The following is a 20,161-nucleotide window of genomic DNA, read 5'->3' as shown; positions in this document are numbered from 1 at the left end:
CGCAAGTATCTGACCGTGTATTTCGGTTTTGAGCCCATCCTTACATAGATACAGGTGCTCCAAGTATTCGTGTGTTTGTGTGTGCATATAGTCTTTAGCTGGACTCAGCTGCCATACCCATCCTTTGGTGCGTGCCATCTTGTTACTGACAGCATGTTAACAGAGCCGTAACAAAGCAGAAAGCACAACAGTACCCAGGCTAATTGGCTGAGCCAGAGAGGACTGCCAGCGTCACAGTACGAAATGTTTTCACCAACGCATTACTGTCCAATTATCGGCTGCAAGGGGAGAAAGGGGGGGTGGGGGCAAAGGAAAGAGAAGGGGACAGAGCGAGAGACAATAAGGGAAAGAAAGAAAAGGAAGCTATACTGTAGGAGAGAGAAGGGAAAGCAGAGGGAAACTAACCTGATGAGGATCTTAAAAGAAGAACTAAGAAAAAGGAATGCAAGTTTAGAGCATAAAACCAATGTGAAAGGAAGGTGAGAGACTAAAAGCCAAGTTGGAAGCAGCAAAAGGACGAAAGGAAAAAAACTGGGTGCAGAGAGGCAAAGTATGAGCCCATTAAAAATGTAATTGAATTTTTTTCTTTTTTAAGAACCGCACAGCTGTGTCTCAGGTGGTAGAGCGGGTCATCTACTAATCGGAAGGTCAGTGGTTTGATCCCCGGCTGTCAAGTTGGCCTTGGGCAAAATACCAAACCCTAAATTGCTCTTGATGCACCCATCAGGATGTGAGTGTGTGCATGACAGGTAAAAGCCTTTAAAGAATAAAGTGCTGTTGGAATGTGGCTTGTAGTGTACCTGAGCCCTCGGTAAGAAACCTTTCACATTCTCTCAGAGTATGCTTTCCATTTCTTCTGGTTCATATGCTGAGCCTAACTCACTGTTGTATTCTTATGTCGCAATTATTTTATTACAAGATAACGGAAAAAGTCCTAAAAAAATTCTGTTTTTGGGGGGAGACTTCCCTCAGACAGACAGAGTGCAAGACCAACTGTTTAGTGAAAATGCATGAATGCATTTGTTTGAGTGGGTTAAACCTTTTGAAATGGTGAGTGCTCCAGCTTTCCAAGTCCAGTGGTCTTTTTGAAATCAAATATTCTTCTCACACTAGCCCTACCTCTGATGTGGTATGTTGCAGGGAAATGTCATTCATGCACTCTCTGGAGAGCAAGTAACCTTTTTTAGGATCTGCTGATGGAGGTCTGCTGCCACCTTGTGTTGGGAAGCGGAATGAAACGACAGACCACTTCAGCAGATGTCTTACTGGAGCTGCTTTGTTAGGATGCTAAAAGTGATCTCAGTAAGATGTTCAACAGCATTAAAAAATAATAAATTGGATTAATGCCCTTTCAAAAAAGAACAATACATATAAGACTATGAAGTAATCTGCACTCACACAATGAATATCATAACATTAATAAGCCTTCATATTTTGCCAAGTCATAAAAACAGTTTTTTCTCATATTAAGCAGGATGTGTGTAATCGCGGACATTTTATTTCTATAGCACACATCACAAATCATCCAGCAACTAAATGATTTTTTTTTATTCTGTTTTAAAGTTTAACAGCATAAATGAGAAATGCTTTCAATGTTGACAAGATAGAAATCCAGCAATGCATAATCTCATGACAACTGGGCATCAATCTGCAATCTGCTGACTGATGCGCTGATGTTTGACTAATGATGATGTGATGTTTTACTGAACAAATGCTTCCTTAAGATTTTCCCTATTTGTCTTCTTGAAAACATTAATCTAGTCTTTTAGAGAGGATCAGACTCTTTACACATGGGTCAGCCCAGGAGAGCTTTGCAAACAGATGTGACCAGAGTGGGTTTTTTCTAAGTAAGTGAGACAGCTGCCTCTGCCTCTACCCCTTGTGGAGCATTAACAAAGCATGAGCTACAAAAACAGCAATTATGTTTTATGTTATACAAGGACAAACAAGCATACACAGCAACCCATGGGCTTTAATCAGTGATGGCATTGTGATTTTTTTTATTATATAGTTATCAGCAGTGTGCTTGTGTTTATGTATGTGAAAAATACTGTGTATTTGTGTATTTAAACTAAAGACTTTTAATTCAGAGCAAGTGCAAGCCATTGTGTTTCTTACCCCAGTAGAGTGGACCATACATTTAGGAGCTCCTGTGGTTCCAGAGGAATACATGATAAAAAGAGGATGATTGAAGGGAAGCTGCTCAAATTCCAACTGAGGGAACTGGTCACCCTCGCCACGCCCAGATGCCAAAAAGTCATCCATAAATACACTGTGAAAAAATAGACGTAGAGCATGTCTCTTTTTGTTTCTCAGTTTAAAAACAGTGTAATTATATTTACAGACACACACCTGTTGGGGATTTTGGAAAGGTCAGTTTCATGTTTGGTGCGAGCGTAAGGAATCACAATGACTTTCTGCAAGTCTGGCAAACCTAGAAGAAAGAGCGAAAAAGGCTAATGTTTTATATTCTCTTTAATCCTCAAACATAGTTAAAGCCAGCAAGTTGCGCAGAAATTCTGATTTGTAACTACTGTCAGTAAACATACATACATACATACATACATACATACAGTGGGGCAAAAAAGTATTTAGTCAGCCACCGATTGTGCAAGTTCCCCCACTTAAAATGATGACAGAGGTCAGTAATTTGCACCAGAGGTACACTTCAACTGTGAGAGACAGAATGTGAAAAAAAAAATCCATGAATCCACATGGTAGGATTTGTAAAGAATTTATTCGTAAATTAGGGTGGAAAATAAGTATTTGGTCACCTCAAACAAGGAAAATCTCTGGCTCTCACAGACCTGTAACGTCTTCTGTAAGAAGCTTTTCTGTCCCCCACTCGTTACCTGTATGAATGGCACCTGTTTGAACTCATCATCTGTATAAAAGACACCTGTCCACAGCCTCAAACAGTCAGACGCCAAACTCCGCCATGGCCAAGACCAAAGAGCTTTCGAAGGACACCAGGAAAAGTATTGTAGACCTGCACCAGACTGGGAAGAGTGAATCTACAATAGGCAAGCAGCTTGGTGTGAAAAAATCAACTGTGGGAGCAATCATCAGAAAATGGAAGACATACAAGACCACTGATAATCTCCCTCGATCTGGGGCTCCACGCAAGATCTCATCCCGTGGGGTCAAAATGATCATGAGAACGGTGAGCAAAGATCCCAGAACCACACGGGGGGACCTGGTGAATGACCTGCAGAGAGCTGGGACCAAAGTAACAAAGGTCACCATCAGTAACACACTACAACGGCAGGGAATCAAATCCCGCAGTGCCAGACGTGTTCCGCTGCTGAAGCCAGTGCATGTCCAGGCCCGTCTGAAGTTTGCCAGAGAGCACATGGATGATACAGCAGAGGATTGGGAGAATGTCATGTGGTCAGATGAAACCAAAGTAGAACTTTTTGGTATAAACTCAACTCGTCGTGTTTGGAGGAAGAAGAATACTGAGTTGCATCCCAAGAACACCATACCTACTGTGAAGCATGGGGGTGGAAACATCATGCTATGGGGCTGTTTTTCTGCCAAGGGGACAGGACGACTGATCCGTGTTAAGGACAGAATGAATGGGGCCATGTATCGTGAGATTTTGAGCCAAAACCTCCTTCCATCAGTGAGAACTTTGAAGATGAAACGAGGCTGGGTCTTCCAACATGACAATGATCCAAAACACACCACCCAGGCAACAAAGGAGTGGCTCCGTAAGAAGCATTTGAAAGTCCTGGAGTGGCCTAGCCAGTCTCCAGACCTCAACCCCATAGAAAATCTGTGGCGGGAGTTGAAAGTCAGTGTTGCTCGGCGACAGCCCCAAAACATCACTGCTCTCGAGAAGATCTGCATGGAGGAATGGGCCAAAATACCAGCTACTGTGTGTGCAAACCTGGTAAAGACCTATAGTAAACGTTTGACCTCTGTTATTGCCAACAAAGGTTATGTTACAAAGTATTGACTTGTATTTTTGTTATTGACCAAATACTTATTTTCCACCCTGATTTACGAATAAATTCTTTACAAATCCTACCATGTGGATTCATGGATTTTTTTTTCACATTCTGTCTCTCACAGTTGAAGTGTACCTCTGGTGCAAATTACTGACCTCTGTCATCATTTTAGGTGGGGGAACTTGCACAATCGGTGGCTGACTAAATACTTTTTTGCCCCACTGTACATACATGTATATATATATACATAATTTGCTGGTAAATGTCTTTCTCCAATATGAAAACCAACCTTTCACAACACTAATTAGCTTTTCCATGTGGTCGTGTGTTTTCCCATTGTACACTACAGCAGCAACAGAGAAGATCAGTTTAGGCTGAATTTGAGAAAACCTGTCAAGGACACCCTGAAAAAAAGAGAAGGACAGAGTTCAAATTTAGGAATTTAACAAATATACATAAAACCCTTATTTCTGAGAAAAACACACACCTTCCAGAGAAAAAACAAACATATAAACAAACAAACAACCCCCCTAGAATAATAATGGAATACAATAATAAAATAGAATAATAACATACATAATAAAATAAAAACATTTTATAACAAAAAGGAAACAAGAGTAGAGCAGAATCCAAATCCACAGGTTTGTTTCATGGTTGCAATGGTAATTCTCGGATCTGCCAGTAGGGGGAGTAGAAGCTCAAAAAATACCGAGACCAAAGGCAAAAAAAGACTTTTGGGAAAGAAATCTCAAAGGCAAGGTTTACTTCCCGATCCTCCAATAAGAGCAGATGAAAGACCAAGAGGAAATATAATACAACAACCCTAATACTGCTACAGGTATACTACTACCTAACTTACATCCACAAATATATAAACTACATCTAAGATGTCAGATTAAATACAGCTGGTTTATTACAGCTTTAATACAGCAGAGGGGAATAAAAGTCTGACTCAAATATATATAAATTAAGAAATAAAGGAAAGTCCTTACATTGACTCCAAAGTCAACAGATGTTGAGCTCCAAATAGCTCCGATGCTGGCTGCTGCTAACATTGCCTCCACTGCGTGGATACCATTGGGTAGGTAGCCTAACACGGGAAGAGAGAGGATGATAATACAGTTCAGTGCAGAATTTTAAATGAAGGTTTCCTTATTAAAAAATTTGCATCAATATGATGACTTTTAAAAATATAAAGATATAGAAAAGTAGTAAAAGTACACAGTGAACACTTCAGAGACAGAATGCACATAGATTAATCTGATTTCAAAGCAGCAAAAATTAGCTTTGTTTGTCAAGCTCTGTAGTCATATGCTATCCAAAATTAGTACAATAAAACAGCTGGTCTTTTGTAGTCTTATCTGTAGTCATACTGAAAAACTTCACAGTCAGTTCACATAAATGACACACTTAAATGACAGAATATTGGAAAACATCAAAGAAATGAAGAAGAAACACGTGTAGAGAGAGAGACAGTGAAATAAAACAATCTGGATACAAAGAAGAGCGAGGAAATACTCTGGCATATTTCATTCTGAACAAGTTGAACTGAGACCATAACTACTGTCTTGCAGTGACATATTCCCAGATCAATAAGTGAAATGGTGACTAAGTCAAGCCCACAGAGAATAATTAAAGAAGAAATAATTAATTTTGTGTTTTTGGGACAATCCCACTGTAAACTGTTCAAATTAACTTCCCTCCAGCCTCCAGTCATCATAAAAGTTCAGAAAATTACCAAATCTACTGCATTTGATTTTTGGTGATCAATGTTTCATTTGAGCAGGAAAAAAGCTAGATCATTATGACATGCATGACAAAGTAGCAATAAACACATGACTGGAGCTACCATGCTACCTTTAAACATAGAGCTGTTCATAATGTGTCTTATCTAAACTAATAAAACATAAAACAACTGGTAGTTCCTGCTAGACAAGCTGACTGGTCAAAGACAAATAGCAACTATATTGATAATCTCCATGTATAAATTGATTTTTATGGTTGTTATGCATACTCTTGCTGCAACAAGGATGCTGATACTGCCTGATAACATCTTGGGCTGACAGATCACCACCCTGCTATGTTGGCTCCTAGACTAATATCTCCTTACCTTAGCCGGGAGCAAATTACGTCACGGATCATATTCTTACTACAAAATCCTGTTTGACGACCTCTGTGGCTGTTATTATGAAAGACTACTTTGTTACACTGTGAGAGTATTGCTTACGCATCAGTGTAACACACTGCCCTACCTGTTTATTCATGCATGCTAAGCTGTCAAGTATACGTGCATGTTGGCAATGAATTAGAGACAAATTTCTCCTCATGTTGACAATAAGCACTTTAGTGTGATGCAGTTGTTTAACCACACTGGATACTAGGATTCGATGATGCTTTCTTTTCTAAAACAAAAGAATTATTTAAGTAAATACCTGGGTAAAACTGAAAACTATATACTGAATACAGCCTGCAAGGTTTTAAATAAGCTGGGAATTGCTGAGTGAAGTGATTCCCGTTTTTAAGTTTTGTAGATAAGTGCTTTTTAAATTCATTTTATTGCATCAAGGCTTTTTGACTTTGTCAGGAGTCTCAAATTAAACTTTATTTAAACAAAACAAAAAAAGAAAAGAACAATTTCATTAAATTATAAAATCCTCTGGTGAAAATTAGGATATTTGTGTTGTCGGTTTTGAACCAGTTATAATATAACACTATAAAAAAAAAATCAAAGTGCTAAAACTGAAATCATGAACACACTCTGAGCTCACCAACACTGTCAGAGAGAAGTTAGGGGCTTCTCTATTTACCTGTTTGTCTCCTTCCCTGAACAAACAGCCCCCTTTATCCCCACTGCCTCACTGAAAATCTCCAGATGGAAATGTACAGATATGTAATGTACGGACCAACTCAGTTTAGTTGGTGACTTGCAGAGTACAAATCTCCAGGCTGTAGCATACAAAAATAAGAAGATTTACAACAAATCAAGCTCTGGATCATATCTTCTGCATCAACAGCAATATGGATGACCCTCTTTCTGAGCAGGACGACGATTTAGATAAATATAGATACATCTGATAAGGAGGTAACAGGTGCTGAAGCTGCTCCTGCTTCTGCTGAAACATACAAATCCAAGTGGTTATATCTTTTGGATCCAGTACCTCCTGGCTTACATGGCAGGGCAACATGTAAGCCAGGAGGTACATGTACCCCTGGGTAATGCCAGGGGTACAAATGACCCCTGGCATTACCCAGTTTGCTGTGACAAGAATAAGTGACACCAAGACATGTTTTGATCGGTTTATGCTATTGTCACCAAAGAAAGTCACCACTGCTATCACAGACCTTGAAGGAAAAAAAGTCAATGGCGACATTTAGAATGACAGTGATGATGAATAAAAGGGCTGTGCGATATGACCAAAATCTCATATCCCGATATGAGACATTTATCGTCCTGACAACGATATAAATCACAAAAATGTAACATTTTCTGTAAATTCTGTGAATCTCGGGCAGCTCGACTTGCATGAAGTGTTTCCAGATGGGCGTCGTGTAGCTGGAGTCGAGTGTTTTAACTGATGCATGATGAAACTACACATTTTTAGACATAGGTTGTAACGGCCGCCGTTTTCTTTGTGAGTATTTATTACACGGTGTACTGTGGCGAAAGGCCTGTTCTAACGTTTGAGTCTATTTTTTTAGCACTTGACGGCTCTTTTTTGCTTCTCATCCGTAAATTCTCTGCATACTCATTCACCGGATTCAGTTTATTTTGAAAAGTCTCAACAGGATCTCGAGCTTTATAGTGAAAGGTTTACGTGGAAAACAAACAAGCGGACGGCGGAGCCACGCGATGGTTTTACCATCATTGTTGCTAACGACAACACGTAAAAACAGGTGCTTGTCCGTCTGTAGTGTGGTTATATTAAATATAAGAAAGAAAGAACTTTAAGAAATGAATATAGCCACTACAGTTACGATCAAAACGATGAAAAGATATTGCTGTAAACAGTTTATTTGCAACAACACGAAACTAACGATAGCGTGCTAGGAAACGATAGACATCATCCGATATATATCGTTATATCGAACAGCCCTACCTGAAGCCCTATACTGGTGTTCCTTTTGATGGAATGTACAGATCCAGCAACGACACCACTGATAATCACTGGGAAACATCAACAGGCAGAACTATCTGGTCTTTAAGTTTGAGTTCATGAGCTGTTTCCGGATCCAAACTCCGCTTCAGGTCCCAAAGTCAAACAAACACTGCAGCATCACTGAGAGTTAAAAACTGTTTTTCACCTTTAATAAAAATGATCAGTGAGGCTGCTCCACCAGGTGTAACGATCAAGTTTAACATCCAGGCATCCTCGAAAACAGAATTTATGAAATTTAACGGAGTTAGACGTTAGCAGGGAGTTGGATCGCTAGTTTTCACCCAAACATAACATACAATGATCTGACTGAGGGATTTCTTAAAAATTTAAAACGTACAGCTCTGATATTGTTTCCAGCATAAATGAAGATAAAAAACTAAACAACGGTGACGTTCTGTAGGGCTACCAAAGTTGAGGTAGCTGGTCTATAATGATGTGCTACATGGTGGATAGCTACACAGCTATGGTAAGCATTCATATAAACACAGTGAAGCATGAGGATGAACACTAACTTTTTTCCATTCAGTAAAAGTTAACGTGAGGGTTCCCGATGGTTAGGGACAAATGTAATTGCATGGCAGGAAAAAGATGCTGTAAACGGACTAAAATTTAGTCGGGAGAACAACTGAGATAATCCATCCACAAGACGAGGTTAGTCATTCATTTACTGCTGCATGGGCTGGGCTGTAGTTACATGGTAAGGTTTTAAAAACTGAGCTTTAAAATGAATAGTGGTAATAAAAACCGAGAGAGGCCAACAATGATTACTGCCTTTTTTTAGGGGCTTGTTCAGATTAAATAGAACAAGATACAGAGCATTAAAACATGTTAAAAACACAACAGCCTTAATAAACAGAGTAGTTTGGACCCAGAAGCAGTGTTCATACATCATCACTTAAAGACCAAATTTTCCAGGCAACAATATCACTTCAGACCTTTAGAATAATATCAAGCGTCCTCAGATTTTACAACAACAGCAACATCTGACAAGCTTGCTCACATTAGGGATATACGGAAGAGATGGATCCAGCTCCTTTCACTGATGTTCAACCCAAGGCCAGAGGTGACAGTAGATGAATATTTTGCCCCTTTCCATGGAAAATGCTCCTTCTGGCAATAAATGCTCAGCAAGTCAGGAGAATATGACATAATGTGATGCAATCAAAAACCAGCTATGCATGGAATTGAAGAGGACTGGAAGTTTTGGAAAAGGCAAACCTGCGAGTGGCATTCCTTGAGAAAATGAAAGGAAAACGTCTAGTCCTTGATATGACTACTGGACTGCAGGGGTCACAATATCACATGTAACAATTTGTTTGCCATGCTATGATGTTGGACAAGAACTTCTCAGGAGGAAACGTACCATGGTGAGCAAAATAAAAACACAACCAAGCAAATAGATTTTAATCTGAGCTGCCCCCTGAAATTTTGCAGGTAAAGGACACCACTCCACTTTCTTCAACATGTGTTTTTATAGACACCAACACTGGTGTTTAATATTGTCCAAAACAAAACATTTTTTTTAAAAAATAGAAACACTTTTTTTAAAAACCCTTTTCTTAAAGTAAATACGCACGAGTCAAAATTGATCTGTAAAACCAGAGACGTTACTACAATTAACAATAATAAAATAAAAATAAATAAAACAAATTTTATTTTAGAGATGTGATCTAATACTTCTCAGTAGTAGTAAGGTAACATAAGAACCTTTTGTTTTTTTAATATTAATATTAGTATTAAAACCAACCAAATTAAAACCAAACTATTCTTGGACAAGGAAGTCTAACAGGGTAGCCAATAGCAATTTTTTTTAAACCTTCTGTTTGTTTTAGCTTAATACATAAATGCAACTACACTGCAATTGCTAGAACTGAAACACACTTATTCTCCGTATACTTAGTTTAGTTTTAGTATGTGTTTAAATAACACAAAAATAAAAAGAAGTAGCGGCTGAATGGTGGTCATGCAAGATAGGGGCTTCTTAACAGAGTGTAGGATTATGCTGAAGTTAAAGCGACCAAGGAGAGCAATGAAAAGCACATGAAAGGGAGAATACATGTGTGTGTGTGTGTGTGTGTGTGTGTGTGTGTGTGTGTGTGTGTGTGTGTGTGTGTGTGTGTGTGTGTGTGTGTGTGTGCGCGCGTTTGGCCCAGGGTCCACTATAAAGCATGCCAGGCTTCATCAGCTAAGCGCTTATATATCTCCTGGATTACAGACACTGACAAGACATTTCAGTCACAACTTGGGGGACAAGGACATTTCTGTCTTAAACACTTTGAACACACACACACACACACACACACACACTCTTGTTTAGACATGCGAGGAAAGTAATTGGGATAAAGGAGAAAAAAGGAATGATGTAGCTGGTCTCTCTCCTTTTCCCTGTTTCTCTAGCCCCCCTCTGCCTTTCTCCATCCTTCTCGTCTTTCTAATGAGATTCCCATAGAGAACAGGTCATTTAGCTAATGGATCTCCCTACCGCAATATTCGTCTTCCTTCTGAACACACATAGCCAGAACCTTTCATATACACCCTGACCGTTCCTCAACAGGACCAGCTCAGAAACCAAACAATAAGCTCATAAACAGTCTTAGAGATTTACCACATTGTTGCCTTGTAACAAAAGCAGAAACCCCTCCTTGATTTATTTTATGACTTTGGATTCTAGCACCCTACTGATGATGGTCAGAATATTTTGTTACACATACTAAGATCTGAAAAATCCTAGCATAACTGAACTCCCTGATAATACCACAGTATAGACATGTTAATAGACACTCATTTCCATGACATCTACCAGTCTGCCACATCCCAAACATCCCAAAGGTGCTCTATTGGACTGAGATCTGATCTGATGGTGAATAGAGTGAATTTACTGTTATATTCAGACAGTCTTAGATTTTTGAGCTTTGTAATATGGTACATTATCCTTCTGGAAGCAACCATCATATAATGGGTACGCTGTGGCCATAAAGGGATGGACACAGTCAGCAACAATACTCAGATATGTTCTGACATTTAAACAATCTTCTATTGTCCAATTTTTCTGAGCCCATGCGCACTGTAGCCTCAGTTTCTTATTCTTAGCTTCCTTCTTAGACAGGAGTGGGACCTACTGTGGTCTTCTCTTGCTGTAGCCAAGCTGCTTCAAGGTTCCACGTTTTTACAGATGCTCTTCTGCATATCTTTGTTGAAATGAGTGATTATTTGACTTGCTTTGCCATCAGCTTGAAGCAATCTGACCAGTCTCCTCTGACCTCTCTCATGAACAAAGCATTTTCACCCACAGAAGTGACGCTCACTGGATGTTCCCTTCCCCCCCCCCCCCTCTTCTATGAAGACCATTCTCTTTGAGATGGTTGTGTGGGTGAATCCCAGGAGATCAGCAGGTTCTGAAATACTCAGACATTCTCAGGAATACCTTTTGGCACTAGCAACCACGCCATGTTCAAAGTCACTTAAAACAACTTTCTTCCCATATCTGATGCTCAGTTTGAACTTCAGCAGGCTGCCCTGGCCATGCCTACGTGCTGAAAAGCACGGAGTTGCTCCAGTGTGATTGGGAGATTGATTAGATATTTGGTTTAATAAGCAGTTGAACAGATGTACCTAAGAAAATGGCAAGTGCCGTGTCATTGTTGTATTTTTGTTACATACCACATAATGAAACACAGACAGTGACTGATAAGGCTCAGTGTAGCGAACCATGCTTTACCTTTAAAGTATGAACCCACTGCAGGTGAAGAAATGACGAACAATTCAAAAACTTTATGGTGGCAAAAAAAACCCAAAACAAAACAAAAGGTAGTCTCATTATTTAATGATACTCATCTGGATCTTGTAAATGTAATTTTTTTAATTAATCATAAGTACTACAACAGCTATAATCAGACTGGAATGATGCTGATAATAAGTTCGCCACACACCAAGTCCACAGTCTGTGCTTGAAAACTCCAACGTATCTAATCGCCAGATAGCCCAGTGTATGTTTCCGCAGCCAGCAGCAGTGATACAGACAAACTTGCAAAAGAAACCCAGATTGTAAAAAATAAAATACTTAATTTAAAAAAATGACTTGAGAGATGTAAACAACTGCATTACAACTTTTAAGATTACTGTTCACTGGAAGGTTGAACTCTTAACTCTATATGAACAAACTTAATGGTGGTGGCTGAAAAAAACCAAGCACCTCCCTATACAAATATGAACTTTGAAAAAATAAATGGTGCCATTCAGAAAGAGGCTGCAACCTGAGCCAAAACAGCCAGCCAACCTTCCCAGTGAGTACATGGAACACACTGACAGAGAAGTAAGGGATGAAGTGAAGAGGTTGTAAAGGACAGGAGTTAAATGGAAACAAACTAATACATCACAGTGAACTAATTTATGAGCTATCAACCAGTGTGTGGCTACCAGGCTTTAAACACGAGACTCACCTACGACCCTGTCTCCAGTCTGGACTCCCATCTTCCTCATGGCTGCAGCAAACAACGCCACATCACGCCTCAGTTCTCCAAAAGTCACCTTCACAATTTCCTCATTTGCCTCCTCTGATAGACAAAAACACAAAGTAAATTTAAGACACCTACACAGAAACAAAAATACATTTTTGTAACATCCAAAAGGTTAATATGCAAATCAGTAAACAGGAATTTAATCACTTGATTTTTGATATTGTTGCAATAAAGTTGCAAGAGGAGTGGTGCACATATTGCAGGTTTATCAGCTTCAAAAGCCTTTTTCTACCACTGGTTGAGTTTAAGTACTAAAACTATTTGGTTAGGTTTAGCCTCTTACAACTGCTTGGTTAGGGTAGAACAAGAAGATCACATGCCCCTTTGCACCTGTTATCCTTCTCATTCAAAAAAAAGTTGGTAGTGACTGCCCAGTGTATCTGATGTCACAACCTGGCATCTCGCACATTCCAGAAAATTGAGTTATATGGGTAAGATAAGATTTTTAAGAAAGAAAGAAAGAGCAACATCATCCAGTACCACAGACAGGAAGAGTCCTCTTATCTCTCTAAGTAATAGTTTACTGACATTTAGAGGCTGCACAGCATTGTGACCAATGGGGCTTCTTATAATTGTGTTACAGCTCCTGAGGGAGCTTGCACACAGGAGCAAGGGCCCACTTCGCCTCATATATATATGCACACATAGCAATAAAAGCAGACCTATCCATTAGTACCTGACAGAGAACCGTTAATCTAATAACAAAGTGACGTATGAAGCTTCATGCACAACAACGCATCAATCCTGTGCCCAACTACCCTCCCAACTCTCCACAAAAAAAGCTCAAACACACACGAAAATCAAATAAATCACTAAGTAATTACAATCTGTGTGATACGGTGCCTTGTGGTGTCATTTTAAAAATTCCCATTAACATGTGTGGAGTTGGCGCCAGGATTAGGGAAGTTATCCCCCATTAAAGCATCATAAATCCCGGTGCAGAACTGTCCTTTTTAATTTCTTATACCTTCATCAGCATAATATACTCTTAAGTATATACATACTTGCAGCGTAGAGAGCCACTTTGTCATGGTCTGCATGTTTGAGCAGGTTCTCAGCGTAGTTGAGCCGAGCTCCTTTAAACCACTCGGGAACATCTGAGATGCGTTTGGATACATCCACCACCTGATAAAAACACACGGAGGGGAGCGACACATCAGAGAAGCTCTGATGCTTTCTATCTTTCTCGTGAAATTGTCCAGACAATAATGTTTCACAACTGCTATGCTCTCCTTTTCTGTTTTTTTACTGTATTTGCAACAAAATTTAAGAATTGCGGACAAAATTTAAAAAGTAAGATAAACAATTTCCTAGAAAACTCCAAGGCAACACTGGGATATAACAGTGCAGCCCACAGTGCAAGACTGTAACAAAACGTTTGATTGACTGGCTAATTGCTTGCCTGTCCTCTATTTATTGTCTGCTTAGACAAAAGAGTGAAGAGGAAACATTAACCATGTGTACAGAAGGGGCGTGTGAACTACACACTACGGTGTGAGACACTATTTATTACCTCACACACCCACGTCAGAGGGTATATCCTGGAACTAAGCAGCATTAAGACGATGAAACAGGAAATTATATAATTATCATAATTTAAAATCACTGAACCTTACTTCAATTCTAGTTGGGTTTTCAGTTTAGCATGACCATTATATTGATGTACAGTAAAATATCAAATATTATATGTTTTAGTGACCTAAACTGTTTAGAAATGTAGTCTTTGGCTTTAAAACTGGGATAAGAAATACACACATGTTTCTATTCCCATTTTTAGGTTATGCCATACATGAAGGTTGGACTCACCTCTTCATATGGCTTTGAGCTCACGACTCCACAAAAGCGCCAAACCTCTCCCCAGAACTCTGGGTAGGAGTCCACTGACCACTGGTACAGGTCACTGTAGTTGGCTAGAAGACAAAAGATTCGTCATTATTTGAGAACAAAAGTTTCCAATTTTTATTGTATTATTGTAGAGATAAGAGGAAACGTTAGTGTAAGCACCCCTTAGGCTTAGACCAACTGAAACATGTTGATATGAAACATTTTGGTATCTCTTCTTTCCTAAATCCTTACTCAAAATAAAATTGCAATTTATCTGGGAAAACCTTCAGCAGAGAGAAGTGGTCCTTATTCCTGAAAACTAGATCTTTTTATTTACAGGAAAGGTTTTGCTGTCCATGAGATCTACTTAATCACTGTAGGAATACTGTAAGGATCAGAACACCTGGTGAAATTAGGAACACCAGATTAAGGAAAATAGAAATCTGGATATCAGCACGTTGAAAATAGGATGATACTATTTTTATTGTTTCAATTACACATTCCTTCCGGCTATCTACACTGATGTATCAATCCTATCCTCGTCTCCTCTCTACTTATTCATTAGCCGGCTGACCATGTTTTTCAGCATTCCTTTAATCCTGTTTCTTTAAAATGTCACGGTACTAGAAAGACCATTGAAACAGGCCGCTCTCTTCCATCCTGGCAGCTCTGCAGGCGCAGTCTTTCAGTTCCGAGCTGGAAGTAATTCAAACACCACAGGCTTGTAAACGGCTAATAATTACTGAACAGGGAGTGTCAGAGTGGTTGTAGGTCATCCTTAATAAAACTCTTCTAAGACAATAAATTCGTAGATTTGTTTATGCTGATTCACCGCCTATACATGTTCTTTACATGTGTTCAAATGGCAATAAGCTAGCTTGAAATGCTCCACGCAAGCCATCACTACACTGTGCCGATTGTGAGGTAACGTACTCCCTTTAAAACATGAACTGACACATAGCAAAAGGGAGAGATGCTGCTCGTTTCTGTTTTTCTATCTGGCTGAGTTATGCAGCTTCGTAGGCTCAATAATCCGACTTGTATTCTCTCCAGCACACCTACTCTGGAGCCTGTCTGGCTCCCTCCCTCTGACCCCACTCACCCAGATTAAGCCCGTAGTCCTGGTTGACCTGTATCCTAAACTTATCCATCTGTGTGTTCCTCTTAGAATCCGGGTACCACAGAACCTTGCTCTCCATATCCATAATTTTCTCACTCTTTCCTTCCGTGTCTTTGGACATCTTTGTCAAGTCCCTTTGTCGCCTGTTAACAACGAGTTAAAACTAGTCCCGAGCGTCGTATAAAAGCTAAGTGCTCCTGAGTTGACTGCTCTGGGTAAATTAGATCACAGGCTAACCTCTCAGATTGAATGGCACCACACTCCAGTGCGTGACAGTAGCTACGCTCACTGTCAGCGGAGAGCGTGGGGCTGCCTAGGAAAACTGAGAGGCCACGCCCCGGCGTCGTCACGTAGCAGGGCAAGTTCGGTTCAAGATCGACTTTGGTTGACAAGTGTTTGATAGTGTTACGAAGAATGCAAGCAACAGTTCCTAATTCGTTTCTTTCAGACGTCACAATAGGCATATATGCACACTTTTAATCCTATCTTAAATAAATAACGATGATTCTGAAGAAGGAGGCCTTACACCTGACCAAAATATTATATTTTTCATCAATACATGTTAAATAAAATGTTGATATGATGCAAATATGCAACAGTAACAAGCAAATTCTGAGCAATATATTGGTGATCACCTGTAACACATCATCATTGACTGACTGTATTTATCAGATTGCCACGGTCCTTCTGCTGTTGTTCATGCTTAATCATTTACATTATTGTGTTGATATTTTTTAATGATGTTTGCAGACAAAATGTTGATACTTAATGAGATGATCAAGGAGGCCGAAGAAAACCATGAGAGGTGGAGGTATGCACTGGAGAGGAGAGGAATTTAAGTCACCTTTAGACAGCCAGTCAAAGATCCAAGGATTAAAATTGGTAGAAAAATTATCTTAAAGCCATTAATTCCACCATTCAAAGCAGTAGACAGCGCTGAAGAGGGATACTGAAGAGACAATGGGCAGGGTGGAAGATGAGTGTCAAGGGGGATTTGTGATAGAAGGATAGCACCAAGGGTGAAATGGAAAGTTAACAAGACAGTACTGAGACCTGCTATGGTGTATTGTTTGGGGAAAGTGTCGCTAACAAAACGACAGGAGGTAGAGCTGGAGGTGGCAGAGATGAAGATGTTAAAATTTTGTTGGCTGTGTGCAAGACTGAGAGAATTGAGTATGTTAGAGGGACAGCTCGGGTTGAGCAGTTTGGAGTTGGAGAGGTAAAGCTGACCACCACCACTGGCCCTTTATGCCTCTTTTCATTAAAAGTTATCATTCTTTAACCCGCGCACAAAAGCTGCAGTTGCAGAAATCTTGAACATCTCCCGCACGCAAAGCGAAGGCTTTCGATTGGTCCTCAGGGCACTGGCTCCACATCAGCCGACAGATCGCTCTATGTGGGAGGCGCATAGCTGTCAACGGACTGGCTTCTAGGCGTCAAGGGAAGGCTGTCTTTTAGGTTCACGATGTGGTTTCAAAAGCATTTGAACCAGTCAAAGAGCAAGAATGTTGGGGTCCGGTTTGAGGGGTGTGCCCAATTAGAATCGAGAAATAACGACACTCCTTATTGCGTGGTGGTGTCATCCAACCTTGTTTTCATTAAGTGATGGAAAAGCTACTATATAGTTGTATCATGTCCTGACTGTTCTAGTCTAGATTACATAATATACCAATAGTTTTTTTTCTGTTACTATATTAATACTAATTTGTATATTGATATTAATCCCCAAGCCCAAAATGAATTGTAATCCACTGATGTCAATCTATAGCCTTAAAATATCCATGTACACATGATAGTAAGCATGAAGTCAAAATCTCTAGTTTCCTAGCTTTGGAGTCCAGATTATAATACCAAAGGCCTCATGGCCATTCTACCTGGAGCCAACAAAGACAATAAAATACTTGAGGAGCTCTGAATAGCCCCAGTGTGTCTTTTGATTTGTTGCATTTATATCTCAGTCTCTTAGCAACATGCCTTGAGTATACCTTGATAAAAGGCAAAAACAAATAGGGAAGGACAACGAATGTGTCCTTGTGTGTGTGAATACATATGTGTTTATAAGTCTGGTTAAAGGACGTGTTGCTGAATTTACACATTTTGAGAAGCATGGATATTCATTTTTTCCATGGCAGTTTACAATTAGCAAATGGAAATTTTCACATACTTTATCCATGCAGGCCTGGTTAGGTTTGGATAGATGTGCGCTTTAAAACTGCATCTTGTATTTACTTGGGTTGTCTTTGTCTAATATTGAAATTTGTTTATTGATCTGAAACATGTAAGTGTGACAAATATGCAAAACAAAAAACCAAAAGAAAAATTCTTTTAAAAATCAGGAAGGAGGGAAACTTTTCACAGAACTGTATAAGACTTAGATTCAGCTTGCATTGTGGTTGTATAGAAATGTATTCGTAAACCTACAAAGTGCTTTATTCACATGGGGAAAGTACATGAATCAAAGCAACAGCATAACTTATACAAACATTCTGTGATCAGGGGTTGCTATTCAGTTGAACATATTACTGGTTTGGGAGCTTGACTGTAGTAGAATTAAATGCATAAATGTCACTGCATTTGGAGACGGTTGTATTTAGATGTAACTTTTTCAATATTTTCCTAATAGATTGAAAAACTGATGTCTAAAAACCCATATGAAACATATATGTTCCATAAAATCTGTAATATCCCTCATTCATTTTTTTTAAATAAATGATATCAAATCATGACCAATGACGAACATTTTCATTCAGACTTAAGAAAAGTCTCCCAACTTCTATGTAGTTTTTCTTTTCTTCTTTTCTATTTTTTTGTTTGTTTTTGTTTAAATTGCTTGTTTTAAAGGTCAAAATCCACGATCAAGTGGATTTTGGCTTTGAAAAGGATTTTGTCCAGTTGTAAAATATTGTGCCAAGATATGAGATTGCCTTAAAGACTTGAAAGAGTTGACCTTTAGGTAGCTTGCTTCATTGTTAGTCAGACAAACCTTCTGTCACTGAATTTGACCCGAAATGGACTCCTGTCATCACGCCACAGTCAGTGTTTCCTTTATCTACGTAATCACATTTTGGCTCTGTATGTCTAACGTGGTCCAGCCATATTTTGTAACAAGCTATGACCACATCTGTAATTTTATTTTTAATTATTTCACAATGACTGGTCTTTGGATTGTGCAACATAAAATTTACAAGTAACACATTCCATATAGTTATAGTTAACTACAGCATAACCAACCCTAATTTTGAAAATATTTTTTGTCAAGTTAACCAGCTTAGACTGACATAGGATGACATAGTGTATGTAGAGCTTTTACAATGAATTTTCTTAGAGTGAAGTACAAAAAAATTGTTTGCTTTTTTCATGTGTAATCTTCAGGTTTAGCCATGTGATTTGGCTGGTTTGAGTTGCATTATGCATGTCAAGTGAATATATTATGATAAAACACCTTGAGCATTTAGCTTTTGGATTTCAAACTGTTAGGTCTTAAATTTGAGTTTATAAGCCTCCTTTTAATGAATATCATGTTCCAAAGTCCACTTGGATTACAAGACCTTGGACAAACTGAGCAGCATTTAGTATGCTGCCAAAGGGCAGTTTGAGGTTTGTTACATTGATTTAAAGTTCAATTTGAAATCATTTTATAAGGATTAGAACAAATGTTTGAGACTTGTAGTCAGAGATAAGAGCTATAGGAGTGCATCATATCAGTGAGAGTCATATGAAAGAGAGAAATGTCCAAATTTTCATTCTTTAGCTATTACAAAGGTAAAGAAATATCTGCACAATGCAAATTGCACGTTCAAGAAAGTGCCCCTCTAACTGGAAGCATCAAATTCTCCCACCTTATTCTAAAATGGAATATAAATGCAAAGAAGTGCCACCTATTGGCCAGAAATAACACGATGACAAAACAACAATTGTCCAAATTACATACAGAAACCAATGGGCAGTAAAAAATAAAAAATAAAAAAAGCCTTTTAATAAGCCTGTTTCACGTAAGGTTGATTTCCCATAAACTGTGAACGAATACAAAATACTTTATTATCTTAAAAGACATTGCTCCAGTAGATGGCAGACTAATATCAAGTTGTATCCAGTGATAATCCTATTATTGTTTGTGTGAATAATATTTATATATTCCTTCATATTCATTTATTTATACATTTTCCCCCGAAAATAAATGAACTTAACAAAGGCCTGTTGTGCATACAAGAAGAAACATTCTAAATGGTTTGCTTACAACGAGCGTAAATAAGATTACTAATAGTTTTGTTTGTAATAATTTTTTGTTTAACTTTTACAGTTCCCCCCCCTCATTTTGGAGAAAGCTACGTCTTTTTATATGGCCGCTTCATTTAGCCTACTCAAAATTGTAATTCCATTCATGCAGAACGTTTAGGGACAGTTTTTTTTTTTAAACTGATTTATATGGGGATCTCAAAACAAGATAATATAAATATTTTTTCCATTAAAAATTAAACAAATGTTAATTTTACCAGTTCTTAAAGGTTTCTTACGACCCTTAAAAGTCAAACCTACCTTTATTTTCCTTCTACGTCATATGACTGAATCGTGTCACGACGTCATCACCCT

General features: G+C 38.8%; 1 protein-coding gene across 1 annotated transcript in view; it reads right to left on the bottom strand.

Annotated features, from left to right (window-relative positions):
- aacs (acetoacetyl-CoA synthetase) overlaps window positions 1-15,874 on the bottom strand; it is a 40,371-nt gene extending 24,497 nt beyond the window's left edge. The window contains exons 1-8 of the mRNA XM_004546916.5: window positions 15,554-15,874; window positions 14,434-14,537; window positions 13,632-13,752; window positions 12,550-12,663; window positions 4,946-5,043; window positions 4,243-4,357; window positions 2,353-2,434; window positions 2,119-2,272 (exon numbers count right to left, since the gene is read on the bottom strand). Of these exons, the coding sequence (XP_004546973.2) occupies window positions 2,119-2,272; window positions 2,353-2,434; window positions 4,243-4,357; window positions 4,946-5,043; window positions 12,550-12,663; window positions 13,632-13,752; window positions 14,434-14,537; window positions 15,554-15,692 (927 nt within the window). The 5' untranslated portion in view covers window positions 15,693-15,874. The remainder of the gene's footprint in view (window positions 1-2,118; window positions 2,273-2,352; window positions 2,435-4,242; window positions 4,358-4,945; window positions 5,044-12,549; window positions 12,664-13,631; window positions 13,753-14,433; window positions 14,538-15,553) is intronic.
- Between the last annotated feature and the right edge of the window lie 4,287 nt (window positions 15,875-20,161).

Source organism: Maylandia zebra, linkage group LG12, assembly GCF_041146795.1.
Source record: "Maylandia zebra isolate NMK-2024a linkage group LG12, Mzebra_GT3a, whole genome shotgun sequence".
In the NCBI taxonomy this organism is placed as follows: domain Eukaryota; kingdom Metazoa; phylum Chordata; class Actinopteri; order Cichliformes; family Cichlidae; genus Maylandia; species Maylandia zebra.
This window is presented reverse-complemented; position numbering and strand designations above follow the sequence as displayed.